General features: G+C 39.3%; 2 protein-coding genes across 2 annotated transcripts; both read left to right on the forward strand.

Annotated features, from left to right (window-relative positions):
- Positions 1-5,777: 5,777 nt before the first annotated feature.
- nkx2.7 (NK2 transcription factor related 7) lies at positions 5,778-7,608 on the forward strand. Its single transcript, XM_058069969.2, has 2 exons — positions 5,778-5,961; positions 7,059-7,608. The coding sequence occupies exons 1-2, from the start codon at positions 5,778-5,780 to the stop codon at positions 7,535-7,537; spliced, it is 663 nt and encodes a 220-aa protein (XP_057925952.2). The 3' UTR covers positions 7,538-7,608.
- A 7,009-nt stretch (positions 7,609-14,617) lies between these two features.
- Positions 14,618-15,360, forward strand: nkx3-1 (NK3 homeobox 1). Its single transcript, XM_058070755.2, has 2 exons — positions 14,618-14,866; positions 14,958-15,360. Exons 1-2 carry the CDS (start codon positions 14,716-14,718, stop codon positions 15,341-15,343), a joined length of 537 nt encoding a protein of 178 aa, XP_057926738.2. The 5' UTR covers positions 14,618-14,715; the 3' UTR covers positions 15,344-15,360.
- The last annotated feature ends 4,650 nt before the right edge of the window (positions 15,361-20,010 follow it).

The following is a 20,010-nucleotide window of genomic DNA, read 5'->3' on the forward strand; positions in this document are numbered from 1 at the left end:
TGGATATCCACAGTATACAGTATAAAGCCTGTCATTGACCAAATACCTGTAGACCTAAGTGTAGATAAATGTTGTATCGCCTCCTAACAAGTGAACCTAAGCCCAGTCATAACACTGCTTCAGTAAGCATCTCAGTTCTGCTTCCGTTTGCTCTTTGAAATGTCCTGTAAAAGCCTTTCTTTGTCCTAATTGTGCAGGGCTTGCTGCTTGATCACAGCCATTCAGTTTGCCAACTTCAGAAATTGGTGTAGACAAAAAGTGAGGCTGAGGCAGACGATTTCAAAACAATTGACTAATGGCTCGCAGTGACCTCCAAAATAAAGACAAATTAGGACTCTTCTGAGACTATCAACAACAACTTGACATTTATAGGTGTCATAAAAGCAGACATGACTGCAAGGTCGCTCGGAGCTGGCATGTGTTACAACGTGCAACCACAGCCAGTGGAGTTGCCAGTGAGTGAGCAGCTTTCAAGAAGTTCTGCGAAATATATCGTATGCACTGAAACTGAAAGTGCATCCAGCGCTCTCCGGTTCTTTCTATTAAGCACAAATTATCCGCGCATGACATGGTTGTGGTTTACCACATCCTCTGAGCGCTCGGTATGTGTGACAAATCCAGCAGGACCCATGAAGGCGGATCAAGGACGCCGAGCACCTCCTGATGGAAATGAACTTTCTTCAACTTGAATGCAAGCGAGCTGAAACTGCAAAGTGGCTGTTTGCTGGAAAAGGCCTGAGGACAAGAGAGAGGCTGCATGGACACTAATCTCAGTCAGAGGCAGATATAATTTCATGCCTATTTAGAGGAGAGTCCTGGGGGGCTTTCTCATCAGCCTGCTCCCCACCCAGCCTGCCTGCCTGCCTCATGGATAGGTGATGCAGCAGCAATTTTTCTCATGGCCCTCCTTTAAAGACACATCCTCTCATCACTCATGGATTAATTGGTGACAGGCACAATAACACAGCACTAAAATGTCTGTGTGGCCGTGGCTGCCGTCCTGTCACTTTTAATAGCAACCGCTTTAAACACACAGAAACACCTCGTTGCCTGGAAACAGATTTTTTGACCCTGCCTGTTCACTTTGTTGCCTGTCACTTGGAGCGCTGCCCGGTGTATCGCCACCCTGAGAGTCACAACCATGAGGAATACATGAATAATGATGACATGAGAATATCATTATGCAGATGCGATTCTTACCATCTGCTTGCACTTTTTCCTTCTAATTCAGCTCATGAAAGTGTGTTCTTCCTATCCCATTTGGCCCACAAATAATGGTTTGGTATGTGACACTACATTAGGTACACCCGCATATAATAAAATATAATAAAAGAGTTTTGTCCAAAGATTATATGTTTATAAAAATAATAATGCAGTTTTATATTGAATATATATTTTATATTTGTTGATATGCATTGTAATTAATTTTTGTTAGGACAATATTTTTGGACAGGATGTCCATGGAAACACTGCAGAAAGACATGCAGAATCTGGAAGATCTAGAAAGCTTACTGTGTGGGTTATTGTGTGTAGCTAGTCTTTAAGCTAGTCTGACACCACACTCTTTGACACAACAATTGAAAGCATACAGCGTAACAGTACAGCTGTTGCTTTTAAGGCTGAGAGCGTGGGTTCAATCCCAACCCTAGACAGTTGGTTGATTGTGTGAATGCTGAGTTGTGCACCGTTTTTCATCTATTTGTTCTTCCTATTTCTTCTTATTCCACCTTGTGTTTTGATGGCTAACTCATTTCTTAACCAATTCAAATCTGAAGTCTATCCCAGTTGTCTTCGGGCGGGGTACACCCTGGACTGGTCGCCAGCCAATCACAGGGCACATATAGACAAACAACCATTCACACTCACATTCATACCTATGGACAATTTGGAGTCGCCAATTAACCTAGCATGTTTTTGGAATGTGGGAGGAAACCGGAGTACCCGGAGAAAACCCACGCATGCATGGGGAGAAACAAACTCCACACAGAGATGGCCGAGGGTGGAATTGAACTCCGGTCTCCTAGCTGTGTGGCCTGTGCACTAACCACTTGTCCACCATGCAGCCTCTTTTGAGACTTTCCATTACCAAATCACTCCCCTGATTCTACAGCACAGCCATGGCTCTGGTGGGAAGAGTGGTTGGTCTGGTTGGGGGGGGGGCATTCGTCATGTCGTATAAAATTATATTTCATCAGATGGAAGTCAATTCTACAGCATTTAGGTACAGCTTCAGCTCAGATTCCAAACTATTCTAATATTCATTGAACATTTCAGCATATTTCCACAGCATTTCAGTCCAGCTTCAGCTTCCAAATGGCTGCTGTGTTCATTCTACATTTCGATTTTCCGTACCTTTTCTAGTTTTTGAACAGAGGGAAGTACCCTTTGTCATAGCTATATTTAGGTTCAAGTCAAATCAAAAATTTAAATAAATTCTAAAAATTAATCACACTCACATCTCAAAGAGCATGCTGGTTTATAGGCTTTTTTCCGACTTAAATCCTCACTTTAAATTATTTATCTAATTCTGAGACAAAAGCAGTGGATTCTTGCACAGTGCTCACAATTAGCATTGAGTGAACAATGCATTGCACTTAGTGCAGCACAGCGCAGCAATGGTCTCCTTTCTCCTTTATCTACTCTCTTTCTCCGTGTGTGTTTTACATTCATTATGTTCCCCCCTCTGGAAGTTGTGGCATATTCATCAGCACTGTGACAAATTAGATGTGCAGTGAAATGGAATAGCAGTGGAGGAGAGCCGCAAAAGATTAGATCCACTCCAATCTAACCGGCAATCACTATCCCTTCACTTCTGTGGGGAAATACCCAAGGACGGGGGGGGGGGGGGGGGGGGGGGGGGGGGATAATTAGATCAGTTTTTATTTTTACTGCAGAAAGTGTTGGAATGGCTGGGGGAAAGACATGAAACTGTCTTTGGTTTGTGTATTCAACTAAATATGTCATCTTGAGCAGTGTGGTTGTTGCACTGCATCGTCGTTATCATGTAGTGGTGGCAAAATATACGGTGCACTCCAAAATGAAGTATTTTTATCATGAAGGTCACTTGAACATGCTTTTGGGAGTCATCTTATAGTAAATATGCACTTGAATGTTGTTTTTTCTTGCAGCGCCTGATTATTTAAAGTTGTAGCAATAGTGGGAAAATGAACACAGTGATGTGATGATCATTTATTCCCCTTCCTGACCTTTATCATCACTGATTTCTGTGATATTGATTTCACACTACCACCGGATGTCCACATGCCAGTTCACTTTACTCGATCAGATACTTGTGTAAAGGTATGCTATAAAGTGTGGACATCTTGCTATGTGATTATAACAGCTATGTTTAAGATCCAAGTGGATAAATGTAATTTAGCTGACTCTTTATGACGAATGGAAATATCGTTACACGTCCATATTAGAATGCTTGTTTCTCTCTAACAAATCAATGGAAGCAAGCTGGTATTACAGAGACACCTAGTGGCCAGAAAGTGTAAAAGCAGTTTTTATCCAACTCAGTCATAACATTTCCCGTTTTACTGTATAAACATTTTTCATGATTGAGCTGAAACATCACACTGCTACAAGTACACTTTGTTAGACTGGGCGGACAAAATTATTGGGACATTTGGTGATTTTTTTATCTACAGCAGAGGTTCTCAAGTGTTCTCACCCAGACTGGGACTCACATGTTAATGAAGCCATTAGAAATGACAAACCAAGTAAATGCAGACAGTTGCTTAAAAATCCGCACTGAGCATAAACTAATAATATCCTGAAAATCGTATATATGGCAAAATAGAAACATAAACACAGGATTCAGTAAATGCTCAGACATGGAGACGGGGGAGGATTAAGCAGGCTTTGCTCCTTCCTGTTGAAAGTGGAATTTTGCAAGTGAAAACATGCGACGTATCTCAATGTAACTTTAGTAAGAAAGCTTGTTTTAAAGCAACTAAAACATTATGATTACCAAAAGTGTAAAAAAAAACAATATGCACAAAAAAGCACATTCGACGATGATTGACCTCCAGGGGGCCCTAAAAACCGGGGGAAAAATCTAATTCAATATAATTGGATTTAAAGTATGAATGTGAGTGTGAGTGGTTGTTTGTCTATATGTGCCCTGTGATTGGCTGGCGACCAGTCCAGGGTGTACCCCGCCTCTCGCCCAAAGACAGCTGGGATAGGCTCCAGCACCCCCCGCGACCCTCGTGAGGAAAAAGCGGTAGAAAATGAATGAATGAATGGATTTAAAGTAGTTATTACCAGAGGTGTGGCCAAGGTGAGACCATTACTCACATAGGAGTGGCAATAAGTTGATACCTAAAATAAAAGTATATTTTAATAATTAAAATCAAAATTGATTTTTTTATGCCAAACTAAATAATTTAGAATCAATTACTTTAAACGGGGAATCTAATGTAAAAAATATTTGGTATAGTTTTTATTTTAAATATTTTACATACATTTGCACTCAAATGCAGTCAAATGTAAACATTTGTAAAATGCAAAAAGTTTTTTTAAAAGATGGACAATTACATAATGTTTACGTTCTATTGTTCAAATGACAATTACTGTGGTATTGATTAATACATTATTGGCTAAATAGTGTGTCTTCTGCATGGTCAACGTGAAACACTGCTCGTGTGTGTGTGTGTGTGTGTGTGCGTGTGTGTGTGTGCGTGTGTGCGTGTGTGTGTGTGTGCGTGTCGTCTTCAGTCATGCATTGCAGCCTGGCGCCGCCATCGCTCCACTGCCACAACATGGAGTGTCGTGTTTCTGTTTGTTGTGTCCTGAGACAACACTAATAATGTGTCTGCACAACATTGTTGATGGTAAAAGCTGGCCAACATCACCAAAAGAAGTCACTCAACTCCACACCCCCTCAGGGACGCGCGTGTCGATTAAGTGACCCCCCCCCTTTAAGGACGTGAATATCTACTAGTGACTTCCTGCTAAGTGCAGCTGCCACTTACCACTTCCTTGATAGAAATTTGATTGAAATGCATATGCTGGACACTTAATTAGGTATAAACAATGAAATGAACAATATGACAAGGTAAGTTTATTATTAGAGCACAATTCAAACACATACTATTTTTTTTGCATCTAATTAACTCTAAATTCCACATATCCACCTCATGACAAACACCTAATTCAGCAATAAAACCTGTGAAACAATTGCAGAAATTTCAAAAAGTGTGTTTTACAAGACAGTTTTCATGCCAAACTAAAAAAAAAACAAAATATTAGACATTAAAATGTCATTTTATTAATTATTGTTATTATTTTATTTATTTTTACATGCATTCAAAACCCTTTAGAAGGCCAAACAAAACATACCAAGGGTTTTTCTAATATTTAATCCATCCAAAATGAGCATTATTGTGTATTATTTCTGCACCGAATATGATTATTAATAGTGCAAGTGTACCTAATGAAGTGTCTAATGAGTGTAGGATGGAATGAGCTTCCCTTCTGTCATCAGTCTCTCACAGCCCGCCCAACATCATTAAGTGCACTTATGTGTTAATTAACCAACCCCCACCCGTGCCGGCCGGGTGTTCAGGTGTAAGGTGAGAAGCAGATCAGATCAGAGCATCCAGCAAGCTGGCTTTTTGGGGATAGGTGACAGATTTTTTTTTCCTTTTTACTTGGAGCCTTGCATGAGTTTATAAAGCTGCTCAGGCCCACAGGGGCTCCTCAGTGCGTCTTGCAGAGCGGTGCAGTGTGAAAGAGTACCAAGAAAAGGACCAGGAATTAGTGGGATGATGCATCCCAGCTCGTCCACGACGACCCCTTTTTCAGTGAAGGATATTTTGAAGTCGGAACACCAGCACCATTTTGATGCTTTGATGGCGGACCAAGTTGCTGAAGAGCATCTTAACATGCATGGGAGTCAGAGGAAGCTTTTCAACTATGACACAACAGCAGAGGGGGAGATGAATAAATACGGTAAGGCGAATGGTCTCTTATTTGAGTGGTTATTTCAGTTTAACAAGGAATACTGTCTAATGTAGTCAAAGCTAGTTTCTTTTTTGTATTTTATTTTTTTTATTTTAATTTATTTATTTATTTATTTTCACAAGTCCACTTTTATTAAAAAAGAAAATATATGTCTATATAAAACATGTCCCAACTTTAATTATAAAATATTAGCAAGATTGAATTTGATCTTTTCCTGTTTGAATTTATCCTGAGTGCGTTCTTTCAGCGCATGCTCAGATATGACGTAACACGGAGATCCAGACGTTCTTCACTTTTAAAAATGGAGGCCAGCAATCGGCACTGGACTGCTGTCGAAACTTTATTTTTGATCCAAACAAAATTTCAAGACTGGACAAAACTGGCAATACGGAGTTATTCCGAGTGAAATAAAAACTCCGGGAAGTCGGTATCATGTGATGTTGATGTTTACGTCAAAACTAGTTTCTAAACATATTAGCTCAAAAAAGGTGTATTATTGTGCTTATAGTTTTCAGTGGTGTAGAACTGCACTTTATCATACTGAAATATTATTAATATGATACAGCCCATTTCAGCATTAAGTTGTCTGAGGTGTACCTAATGAAGTGGACAGTGAATGGTTTGTTGTTATTTTTAGTTTTGAATGATGTATACATTTTGACCTTCATATGTAATAATGAATAAAACTTGGTTCAGTAATTTTATTAAAATTTTATAAAAATTAAAAATAAAATATACTTCATTTTCTTTTAATTATAGAGGAAGCGGCCGCATGGTGTCCGAGTGGTTAGCATGTTGGCCACACAGTCAGGAGATCGGGAAGGCCTGGGTTTCTCCATTCAGAGTTAGCATGTCCCACATTCCAAAAACATGCTAGGTTAATTGGCGACTCCAAATTGTCCATAGGTATGAATGTGAGTGGGAATGGTTGTTTGTCTATATGTGCCCTGTGATTGGCTGGCAACCAGTCCAGGGTGTACCCCACCTCTCGCCCGAAGACAGCTGGGATAAGAAGAGAAACCGTCATCATAATGATATATTGGTTCGTTGGGTTCAATCAGTCAAAGTCATCATTGTGTTTCCAGAGACAGACAGTTCCAGCGACAGTGACAGAGGCTCCAAAGGAGGTTCAGGGTCTCGCAGAAGACCACGTGTCCTCTTCTCCCGGGCCCAGGTGTCTGAGCTAGAACGTCGCTTCCACCAGCAGCGCTACCTGTCGGCTCCAGAGAGAGAGCAACTGGCCCTCGTCATCAAGCTGACCTCAACTCAGATCAAGATCTGGTTCCAGAACCGCAGGTACAAGTGCAAGCGTCAAAGTCAGGACAGAACCCTGGAACTTGTACCCAGGAGGGTGCCTGTGCCGGTACTGGTACGGGATGGCAAGGTGTGTGGGGCAGCATCACTGCCTCCTGCTTACAATGCAACGTTTGGACATTATAGCAGTAGCATGTTGGGTTATGGGAGCCATGGTGTGTGTGGCTACGCCTGTCACAGTGTTTCTCCTGATAGCAACAACATGGAGGGGGCCTTCATTTGTGCACTGGAGGGCCGCACAGGATGGTGACGATGGACGTGTCGTGTATTGGACAGAAATTAACAACTACCTGATTTAAATGGATGTGATGGCTTTGTAATGTGAGGAGCTGCTTTCATTAAATACACATTTTCATAAACGTATCACATGTAATTATTTGTGTTTGTGTGTGATATGGTCAACATTAAGGTTGGCTAGTGAGTGCATTAGTTAGTTATGTTAGTAAGTCGACCAGAATGTTAGCTAGTAAATTCTTGACTTAAGCAGAAGGTTGGTTATTCAGTCAGACAGACACTTCATCTGTTATTGAATTAGTCAGACAGGTTAGCCACCCAGCTAGTTAGTTAACTGGAAAGACACTCAGTTAGGGATGCATGGAGGACAGACAGAATGTTGGGCAGAAAGCAGGTCGGTTATTAATCAATCAGTTAGTTAGCTAGTTAATCAGTCAGGTAGGTCCTTAGACAGGAAGAAAGTTAGTTACTTCAACAGAAAGTTAGAAGGGCAGGCAGACATCAGGTTGATTAGTTAATTACTTCAATAGTAAGTCGGTCAGTCCGACAAGTGGCTGCTTCATTGATTGGTTTGTTAGCTAGCCAGTCAGTTCGGTAGTTCATTTGTTACTCAGGCAGAAAATTAGTCAAACAGCTGGTTGGTTAGTCGGTCGGTCAGTTGGAGGATTAGTCAATTGGCTGGCTAGTCGGTCAGGTAGTTATCTTGCTACTTAAACAGGACCCAAAGTCAGACAAAGGGTTCCAGCACAGCCTTTTGTTGTACACTTTTCCTCCATTACTGCTGTCTCTTGTTCTCACCTAATGTTATTATTAACTATTAACATGTGACTCTTGCTTGTGCCTCCAACGCTTACAGGGTTCAACTTTCACACATACTGACCGTAAAAACAGAAAAAATAGAAAATAAGCGATGATTCTATAAGCATAAACTCAAAATATTAAGAGAAAAAATATATGATCTAATGAGAAAAATGTTATTTTAGGAGAAAAACATAATATTATGAGGAAAAACATTGTCATTTTTGTAGTATAGAGTTGAAAATTAAATACGTAATTTTTTCAAAGTCATAATATAATTGGGAAAAAATCTATATTATAGCAATTAAGTAAAACATTTATGGAATTAAATCTGAATATTTTTATTTACAAAGATGACTCAAGAATAAAGTTGAAACATTTGGGGAAAAAAACAAAAGCTGAGATGCAGTAATTTTACAAAGTCAAAATATGAAAGAAATTGCTGTAATTTTCAGAAAAAAGAAAAGAAGAGGAAAAATAATGTTGTAGTAAGAGTTCAAATATGGAGTATATAGTAAGTAATTGTAAAAAAAAAAAGTTTAAAAAATATGTTGTCTCATAATTTTATGGGATTAAAGTCAAAATAACAAAAAAAATGATTTTTTTTTTAACTGAGAATAAACTTGCCATATCATGAGAAAAAGTAATGTCACTTTAAATTTTCGGAAACTGAGTTTGCTCATAATTTTATGAGATTAAAGTCTAAATATTAAGAGAAAAAATATATCTTTTTATTATAAACTTGTAGTAGTAGTAATATGAGGAAAGGTAATGTAATTTTAGTAGCATCGGGTGAAAATATTAAAGAAAAATGCTTCACTTGTTTAAATTTGCAATATCATGAGAAACCTCATAAAATAAAGCTTTAATATTTGGAAAATTACGTTGGGGAAACATACAATATAAAATATTACAGGCTCAAAGTGGCCCTATAGCATCCTGACTGGTTGATGAATGTGACTCATTCTGTCTGGGGTTAATATTCTGTTAATATTGCAACACCTCATTTCATCAAAACAACCATATAATACTTGCCAATATGTCATCAGTAGTAATAGTCTGACAGGTGATAGGTGGTGGTGTCTTGTGTTGTTTATCAAAGAAATGCTTCCAAAGTAAGAAAAAAAAAAAGAGGAAGTGACATCCGAGCTGACAAGAGCAGCTCTATCAAAGTGAGCTCATCATTGTCCCATTGACTGATCCGCTGATAAGGACTTGCAGCCTGTCTGGTCCTGGAGCTTTGCTTGGTAAACAAAGTTGCAGACTGAGAGGCTCTCTAACTTCAACATTTAAAACTTTCAATCAAACTGGAAAAAGCTCTCCATGTCACTCATGACGGGATGATGCAGTCAACTTCCCCGCAGTATCAGTCAACATTTGATGCAACTTGCTATACACTACTGTATCCTGTATGTCTTGGTGTGATTTCAAGATGACCATACATATACAAAAGTCATGTCTAAAAAGAGTCTGCTTGGTGAGTGAAGCTAGCCTTTTAGAGGAAAAAAGCCCCTCCAGGTGGAAAGGAGGTGAATCTCTGTGATAAGGATGAAGATGTAGACAGAGTGGAGTCCAGAAGCACTTCAGGAGATCAGATAGGCCTAATGGCCAACCACCCACCTCTCTATCTGTATGTGTGTGTGTGTGTGTGCATGTGACACAGAGGATGAAGAGATGCTTGATTACAATGTTGTGATTCCCATTTCATGAGGGTCATCCCCTTCACAGGATGACGTGAGGGCGTCCATCACTCAAAAAAGCACAACAGTTGAACTGAAGGCTCGCCACTCATCCAGCATATAACGTCATCTTTTAATACTACAGAACTTTGATAACTTCAGTGTGTGTGTGTGTGTGACGACTGATGACTAGGTTTCTGATATGAAATGATAGATGAGAATCTGATTTTCCTGTCTCAATCAAGCTGACTCTTTGGTAAAAGAGCCTTCTGTGTGGCAGTGGTTACATCGTGATATGTGGCTCTAGAGTGCCCTCTAGTGGAAGACTTGCACATCACATGATAGAACTGGATGATGCCTCATGGTGCGTTCAAGACTGGGAGGTCGGATGTCTCCCACTTGGAGCTAATGAGGTCTTAATGAGGTGTTTGCCAAATATTTCTTGCATAAACAGGCCTTCAGACTATTGTGATGATATGCAAACTCCACATAGAGATAGATTACAACTTTATTTTCATCATGTTTAGTCTCACAATCCTAATTTATGGCATATCCCAACTATTTTATAGGACTTTTATTCTGGTATTGATGTTTTTTCTCATGATATTACAACTTTATTATCATAGTGTTATTGCATATCCCAATTTTCTAATAGATTTCATATTTTATAATAAAAATATAAATTTTTTATGATAATATCTGGTCATAATATTATCATATCATAACTATATATCATGGGCTGCACGGCAGTAGAGTGGTTACCACGCAGACCTCACAGCTAGGAGACCAGGGTTCAATTCCACCCTCGGCCATCTCTGTGTGGAGTTTGCATGTTCTCCCCGTGCATGCATAGGCTTTCTCCGGGTACTCCGGTTTCCTCCCACATTCCAAAAACATGCTAGGTTAATTGGCCACTCCAAATTGTCCATAGGTATGAATGTGAGTGTGAATGGTTGTTTAACTATATGTGCCCTGTGATTGGCTGGCGACCAGTCCAGGGTGTACCCCGCCTCTCACCTGAAGACAGCTGGGATAGGCTCCAGCACCCCCGCAACCCTTGTGAGGATAAGCGGTAGAATATGAATGAATGAACTATATATCATAGCTCTCTTCCCAAAATTTGAACATAATTTCTTTCACATGTTATGACATTGTTTTTATAATCTTTATCTTAATCCTCACAACATTTAGATGTTTTTCCCCTCATAATATTACCACTTCATTCTTGTCACATTTCCAGGACAGGATGCAGATTTAATGCAATGAGTGATGACATCATTATTAATATGCACAATACATTACTATTAGGGATATCTGATATTGGCTTTTTTGCAGAAAACCAATGTGCCAATATTGTCCAATTCTCAATTTCCGATATGTGTTACATGACCCCTATGGTGTTATGAACACATATGTATACGTATATGGATACATACTGCATTTTTATGCCGAGATCAGGCTAATAATTATTGGGCCTGATAATTATAGGACATTCCTAATTATTATTCCTATTATTATGAAAACAGGGCCAGGCTGCATGGCGGTCCACTGCTACATAAGAAAGCAGCAATATTATGCTTAATATCACCATACCTGGCTCCATCTGTGTAATGATAAATTCCAAATGAGAGTACCTGATGCCATTAAAGGGGCATTAAGCTTGTGTCAACCTGTAAAAGTGCTGCAGACGCATGTATTGTTACAACAAGGCCTCTTGATGCACACAAAGACTTGGCAGGAAAACAACAGAAGATGAACGACAAAACAAGTCAATGAAAACACGGTGACCACATTATTGTGAAAAATAAACACAGCTTCCGAGTGAAAGGTCACAGGTTGTGGTATGTCACTCCATATGCTCGGTGCAGTTGAAAAACATCTTGGTGACGAACGCTTGAAATACACTAAACAACAAGGGAATATCACAGTAAAACTGAAAATGAGAGATGAAAATTCAGCGCGCTGGCATGTCAACATAGTTTCCCTGCAGATAAAGAAGTCAAGGTGACAGCTATCATATCCATGATCTTAATGCCGTGTTGATGAGACAACAGAAAGGCCCGAGGAGAGCCTCTTAACATTATTGAAAAGCGGATGCGTTTAGAATCATTGGCATCCTGCTGTGTCATTGCTAAACGCTGTAGACAGGATGTAAAGGTGTGATTAGGGTGTATACACAACAACGTGGGAGAACTCACACGTTTAATACGGTTATTGCTGACCTTATTAGACTAAGGTCACTATCACGGTGGGTGTTGGTGTTTAGCATAGCACTCTCTTCTGTTGTCCATTTTTGACATTGGAAAAAATGCTCATAAATTATTATATTTTGTAGTACAGTAATAATACAATGTATTTTTCTCACGTTAATTTCTATAATATTTAGGCATTTTCTCATCATATTAGGAGTATATTCTCAAATTAAGACTTGTAATCAACTTTTGCTTTACTGTATAGAACTTTATTCTCATCAATTACTATGTCATTTTCATAATGTTTAATTTCTTCTCATATTTTCTCATATCCCCAACATATAACAACTTTTTTCACTAATGTACAGCTTTATACTTGTAATCTTACTTAGATGTTCGGTATTAAGACTTCTTTTAATATGCTGATGTTTTGTTCTCCCAATATTATACTGGCATTTTATTCCCATAAATTCAGATTTTAGTCTCGTAGTATTTAGAAGTTTTCTCTTATTGCTATGACTCTATTGTCGTAACATTACAACTTTTTCCTTCATATTAATTCTTGATATTCAGAAGTTTTTTTCCATAATGTTCAAATTTTTCAAACATAACAACTTAACCCTCATATGCATTTATTGTCTTAAAATTTTTATTTTATTATCATAATATTACAACTTCAATCTCGTAGTATTTACACTCAATTCTCATAAATTATAACTAATACATTTCATTTCTTAAAATGCTAAATTACTAGGATTTCATTCAATACAATACTAATATATATATATATATATATATATATATATATATATATATATATATATATATATAATATATTACTACATTTTTGTTTTCTTTTTGCTTAATAATAATAATTTTAAGATTTGAAGTCATAGTAATATATATAAGAACTAATATTTTACATGATTACAAATATTACAATAATTCATTCATTTATTTTTTTTCTCCCGCTTATCCTCACAACGGTCACTGGGATGCTGGAGCCTATCCCAGCTGTCTTTGGGTGAGAGGCCTTGGACTGGTCGCCAGCCAATCACAGGGCACATATTGTTATTACTACTACTTGTATTTTGTGCGACTATAGCCACTGTGACATGATGCAACAACACCATGTATGCGGCTGGTGCAGAGATGCTGCAAGAGCCAGTAAGGACCGGCAGGGACAAAGCTGCACAATGTCCTGTTCATCACCCCTGAAATTTACGCTTGACATGAACTCCCAGAGGAACACTGACACTGCTAGTAAAAGTATCATTCTTGGGGCAAGAACAACAACTAAACAACCACTGTGTCTGTCCAGGAGCCGACCTAAATGTGCCGAACTCATTAGTGCAGTCCAGTGGATATGACCACCCACTCTGACCCCAGCAGGAAGGGATGCTGAGCTGAGGGCTTTTGCTTCAAACCTGACCTTTATTTATTAGTTTCATTTTAACTATTTGACATTTCTTATTGTTTTTTTTTACATTTAAGTAAGTTCCCATTTTCCTATCTTTGTGGGCATTGAAGGCCATGGTACATCGGTGAAGATATGAGACATAAGTCATCTCAAGGAACATATCACCAGCTTAACTTCAAGTGTGTTACTCCAAGTTGCAGTGGAAAACATGTATTAATAGTTTTTTTTTTGAAACCATGATAATCATATAGAGCACATTATATAGTAAATAAAGCCAGTTCTCCAACATGAATTATTATTTTTCCTCTGTATGGAAACCCATGGCCCAACCTGTATACAGTATATTAAATCAGTGGTTCTCAACTTGTGGGTTGGAACCCAAAAGTGGCTCACAGATCCATTCTGCAGGGTCACAGCAGGTAAAAAATTGAAAATTAAAAAAATTACAAATACATTTGTAAAAATCTTAAAAAGTAAAATTTAAAAAGTTAAATTGTAACATTTCGTAGTCGAAGTAGGTGTGTCCCAATGACATGCATTGTTAGTTAGCTCATATTAACTCATGCTGGTATTATAATGCACAAAAACGGGGAAGAAACATGTGTTCATGTTTCGCATAAGAATTCTGAATGATGGGCAAAATTGCCAAAAAAAGGGAAGGTCCCCTTTAACAAAATTCCCCTTTAACAAATGAATGCCAAAACTAACCCAACCCCAACAATTTAAAAGAATGTAAGTTAATTTAAGCACTTTTTTCTGAAATATCTGAAAATATTTTTAGATACAGGTACATGTTGTTTTTTTCAAAAAATGATGGTTACTATTATTTTTCTTTCATGCTTCATTATTTATTTTATTTTGGAATGTCTTTTTTTCATTTTCATATTTCTGTCAACCAAAACAACTGAAGTGAAAGTCTCTGCAGGGGTGAGTACACGGTCAGCTGTGTCCCACCTCCTCCTTCTCAAACCCGCCCCTGCACTTGTATAAAATGCCAGTGTGTGTACGTGTATGTGTGTGTGAGGGCATGTGTGAAGAACAGGCTGCTGCTAACAGCCTGTGACACCAAGGAGGCCGCTCACTCATCGCACCACTGGATGGTAATATGTCTGATCCGGTCAAACCTCGGACATCCTTCCTGATAGAGGACATCCTCTCCATGAAAGACAATGCTGGAAAATGCTGTTCACAGACGACGGACAAATGGGAAGAGGAAGCCAAAAAGTTGTCAGAGTCGACGTTTGTCGAGCAGACAGGTCAGCTAAACTTTGTTTACTAATTGCTTTCAATACTTAAAATGCTGTTACTTTAGAATGATGACACCTGATCCTATCTCTGACATCTCAGCTGCATCACTGGACAATACTTGTCCTAGCATGTCCGAGTCCAACAGCTTCGCATCAACAGGAAAACCCAAACGCTCCCGAGCAGCGTTCACACACCTCCAAGTGCTGGAACTGGAGAAGAAATTCAACCACCAGAAGTACCTGTCAGCCCCAGAGAGAGCTCACCTGGCCAGCCAGTTAAGACTGACCGAGACCCAGGTGAAGATCTGGTTTCAGAACCGCAGGTACAAGACAAAGAGAAAGCAGCAAGTGCCTGAGTTCTGGAAAGACACGTACAAAGTAGATGGACTGGACCCGACAGCTCTCATCAGTACCTTCTGCAGGGCGTACCAGTGCAGACCATACTTGTGGGACTACGGGGGGCCCTGGAGACCTGCGATGTGGTGAAAATGACTTGAAAATCATCAAATAAAATGTTGCAAATCTGTTATTTGATTAAATCATAATAGTGTGTATATTTTATATTTTGGCCCAGGATGTATTCATATAAATACGTTGTTCCATTGCGGATGTGAAAATAAACATTACATCACTTAATTACCATTGATAGATTACTCTTATTTGAGAATAAATAGCCTTTATGTGAACATTAAGACCATAGCGGCAATGTTCTAAACCATTGGTTCTCAAACCGAGGCACACGTACCATTTGGAATACAGAGGCTCAATCTAGTGGTACTCAAATTCGAGACATAGAAATATAAAATAATTGTATAATATGTATTCATTCTAGGGCTGCAACTAACAATTATTTGAATAACTGATTAATTGGTAGATTAATCAGTGGGGGTTGGGGCTGCAACATAACAAAAATATGAATCAATGACCAAAATAATGGTCGATTCTTTGGGCAATCGATTAACCATCGATTAATCTATTACTTGTTGCAGCTCTAATTTATTGAATACACATTTGGTAAAAAAAAAAGTTGGCTTTGTTGAAATATTCTTATTTAATGCAGCTCATACGCTACAAGCCTGCGGGGACTATCCATATTGGGAAGGTAAAGTGATGATACGGGGGTACTTGCCAAGCAAAATATTGGTGGGGTGGTACTTGGAGGCCTGGAACAATGGTTCTCAAAACTTTTTACACCAACTACACACACACTATAAACTTCATTAGGTACACCAAGCAGTACAATCTAATGAGATCTCATAAAGTAAAGGTAGAACATATGACATAAAGCATTATGTTATTTTTCAATACTGCTCTTTTTACATTGTGCGGGTATACCTAATGAAATGTGAAGGTGAGTGTACATGAATTTTCAAGAAAAACAGGGACAGATTCCTTTAACTGATTACTAGAGGAGCACAAGGCTGTGTCACGATTCACTACAATAGCTGAACGAAGGAGACGGTTAAAAGGAGCCAAAGGTAACGCAGTTATACCAAGTAAAAACAGTTAAATAGGAGACAATGTCATAGGAAAAGTAAAGATGTGACCTCCAAAACTACCATGAGACAACGATCTTAAAGAGCTTCTTGTTATCACTGTGCATGACCATCACAAGATGCCAACGTGACATGAAAGCAAGAGAACCTGTCAAGTAGCTCCTTTCCTCAATGTGACCATTCCAAGTGGACAAACCAGTTTGCTTGTAAAAGGTGCACAAAGAGCAAGACATGGTCCAAAAAAACCCCAAGCAACTAAGGCTTCCTTACAGTGACTTACTTTTATCAGTGTTTGCAGCCTTCATTCAAAGCCCTCAGTTTAAACAGGTAATTAGACATGAAGAGGACCGATAGCGTCTGTTTTGACGGCCATAAGAATGTGACAGTATCTCAGTGTCTCTCAGCGGGCGGGCCACATGCGAGCATGCTGAGCAGATAAAGGAATATCCCTGCACTTTACTCTGACTCAAAGTGACACCATACATTAAGTTACCAACACCGCAGATATCACTTCCTGCACCGCATGAATCAACTGGGTTTTGTGGTCTTACTTATAAAAAGCACTGAGGTATTAGTATGTGTGCACATAGATTAAAGACTTGCCATTAGGAACACTGAGCTTCCGGCAAATAGTGTTTATTTAGGCTGCTGTCAGGAGTTGAAAGTGCGGTGAGCTCTGAGCAACCCTTTATCAAGCTTTCCTAAGATGCAATGGAGACTTTACACTGTAACCTTAAACTTTACAGATGTCACGTTTTCTTTTCTTTTTCACGGTAACGGTGATTATAGACATCTTAGGTCAAAGGTGTCACCTAGGGATAGGCATCGATCAATCAATTCATTTTTTTAAACATCTGGTGCCTGCAATATAGGACTGCACAGATTTTAACATTTATGTATATGCTAAATAACAATATTGTTATTGTAGCAGCTAACACAAAAAATATTTATCTGGTGGATTAACACGACGCCTCACTAGCTACTCATATTAGTGTCACTCAAAGGTGAAAGAGTGGATACCTAGCTCTCAATTTTGCCACAAAGACTCAACAAGATGCTCGTTTGCAGTCAGAGGTTTTTACCTGACTGGACTGGAGCACATGTCTTGTGCTGGAAGACACAGCCATCCCAAGGAGAGCAGACATTGTAAGTGTTGTCGCTGTATCGATGCTGCTGTTATTGACGGAGGTAGCGTAAGCCAAATGGGAATTCAATGTGCAGAGGAAACAAGTATCGGTAATGTTTTAAATCACTAAAATACGGCAATATACTGTAAGTATTACATGTTATCATCAATGTACTTGTTCTTGCATGATCACAGCATGTATATCAAATGATAAAACACTGTTAGAGGTTTTTTTTAGGAGGACTTTGTAACCGAAATGGGTGTATTTCAATGACGTACATTGTTAGCTAGCTCATATTAACTTGCTTTCTAGCGTTATAATGCACAGGAAAGGGAAAGAAATATGTGAAATAAGAAATAAGTGCAGTTCCCCTTTATGTTCACATGGCAGACATGATGTTTTTGTTGGCCCCTTGGACACCCTTCTTTGTGGGGCAGCCCCACAGTGAGTTAAAGGTGTCCAAGACGCTCTTTGAAAGACCAGCAGATCTTCATCAAGACAAGAGAAGCAAACCAAACCTGACCACAAAGGAAGCCTTTGTCAGTGCTGCAATGTGCCGTGACTGTCTGACAAATTTGGCGGGCCTGATAAGAAGTTTTGAAGCAGCCCCCATCTGTTCATCCACTATCATAAACTTCCCTGGATAATGTAACTGGATCCCCCATGTTACCAACCAGTGATGCTGTGGACATAGCTTTGCATCAGTAGCCATCACTGTATGAATGTTTTTGTGTAATAGGACCAGCATACATTGAGAGAAGAGGTTGTTGTAATTTTCCAGAGCTTATCTTGGCTATAAAGACGTAAAGTAGTCAGGGAGATGGACTGTAGATGAAGCTGTCCATTGTAGGTCTCAGGTAAACAACATGATCATGGACTCATCAGGGACAACTGTGCACCTGTGTACATGTGTCAGGACATGCCGGCTCCGAATAAAGCTTGCTACTGTGTGCATCTCGATAAGAAATGTTTTCCATCATTGCATATCAGCAAGTATCTACCTTCATGTAAACAGTCCAATACATGCTATCCAGCTCAGGAAGAACCACAAACAAGACTATGATGAGGTCATCTAAAGGTCACATGGTCCATGTCTTAAACGAAGCAAGAACGTGTGGTCAGAGATGATTCTAGAGTCTGTTGGAGCACGAGGCCAAAATTTAGAAGCGGACCCTCAAACCAGCAGCACTGTTGTAGGCATTCAAGGTTTGTCAGCCCTCAGGGGTCCTCGCAGGGAACCCGAGCAGTTGCCTGACTTGCCTGGTGGCAAGCAGTGCCCCTGCCTCTAGTACAGGTTTTAAAATACAAGAATCATTGATCCGGGTTCCAAGCTAAATCAATGTTTTGGTATCCAAGTCTCCAGTTACAAGTTAGAACCCATGGCCATGGTCCAGTTATTTGGTTCAGTTGCGGTATTGAACTACATTAAGGTGTTGTGATCCAAGTCCAAGTGAGATCATGGTCATGTGCTGTTCAAGCAAGTTCCAGGTAATACGGGTCAGGCTTTAAGACAATCTCTAACTCTCGGGTTCCATGGTAGTCTGAGGTTACCTGGTCCTACAGTCTCAAAAATGTCCCCTGCCAAACGGTATATATAATCTGTTTTAGTTCTTCGGAACGCAACACAAGCAAAAACATCTAGTTACCAGGTAAGGTGGTCCACGTCTCAAGCATTTCTGGTTCCACTATATCCATATCCTGAGTTAAGCAGTTAACAATTGTAAGGAACCTCAGCAGACTAATACAAATGGAAAATGGACATTTAAAAAATTGTTACAATTACAAGTAGGGTTAAATAAGTTACACATGAAGTACTACATTAGTAGTTTCACACTACATTACCCACATTGGCGTAACAAACCAGCAATTCATAAAAGGGACATATTATGCAATTTTTTTGTCTCTTTGGATTGAGTTGTGGACTCAATCCACCCGCACAGAAAGTTTCTGAATATTCCAGAATCAGCACCAATTCCAGCTGTATATGGCTTTCCAAAACAGTCTATTTTAATTTATTCCATCCATGGCCCGCCTCCAGGCACGCCCACTCTACTGTGACTCCACACACTCCTAAGGAGTATGACTGCTGAACCCCACTTTCTAATTGTTGGTACAGGAGTTGATAATAAATGAATAAAACCTTTGCAGAGCTACTTGAAAAGTGGTTAGGAGCTACTGGTTGGAGACCACTGACTTACCATGTATGAACTCAGAGTGGTAACGTAGGTCGGTGTTTATTGTTTTTAGACAATTTGACACAACATCGGCTAAAGGAAATTTGGCCATTAACATTTTTTGTAGGACTATCGATTAGATCCACCAACCAGTAGATCCCCTGATTGTGGTGGAAAAGAGATGGTTATTAGGAACTACAAACATAACTGTATGCACACTCTGTAATGTGACACAGACAACCGCAGGACACTGATAAATTAAATTGTTACTTACAGCTTGCGCTTCTGACGCTTCAACATAATCAAGTAACGTTCGAAAGGCAACTGGCTTTGGCAACAGTTTGGCGCATTGTCCA

Source organism: Doryrhamphus excisus, linkage group LG3, assembly GCF_037039965.1.
Source record: "Doryrhamphus excisus strain RoL-2023G ecotype Guam linkage group LG3, RoL_Dexc_Guam_v1.1, whole genome shotgun sequence".
NCBI classification, from domain to species: Eukaryota; Metazoa; Chordata; class Actinopteri; order Syngnathiformes; family Syngnathidae; genus Doryrhamphus; species Doryrhamphus excisus.

Coding starts and splice junctions, on each gene's coding strand:
- nkx3-1 (XM_058070755.2), top strand. CDS start 14,716: ATGTCTGATCCGGTCAAACCTCGGACATCCTTCCTGATAGAGGACATC. Junction 14,867..14,957: donor GACGTTTGTCGAGCAGACAG/GTCAGCTAAACT, acceptor CTGACATCTCAG/CTGCATCACTGGACAATACT.
- nkx2.7 (XM_058069969.2), top strand. CDS start 5,778: ATGCATCCCAGCTCGTCCACGACGACCCCTTTTTCAGTGAAGGATATT. Junction 5,962..7,058: donor GGGGGAGATGAATAAATACG/GTAAGGCGAATG, acceptor TTGTGTTTCCAG/AGACAGACAGTTCCAGCGAC.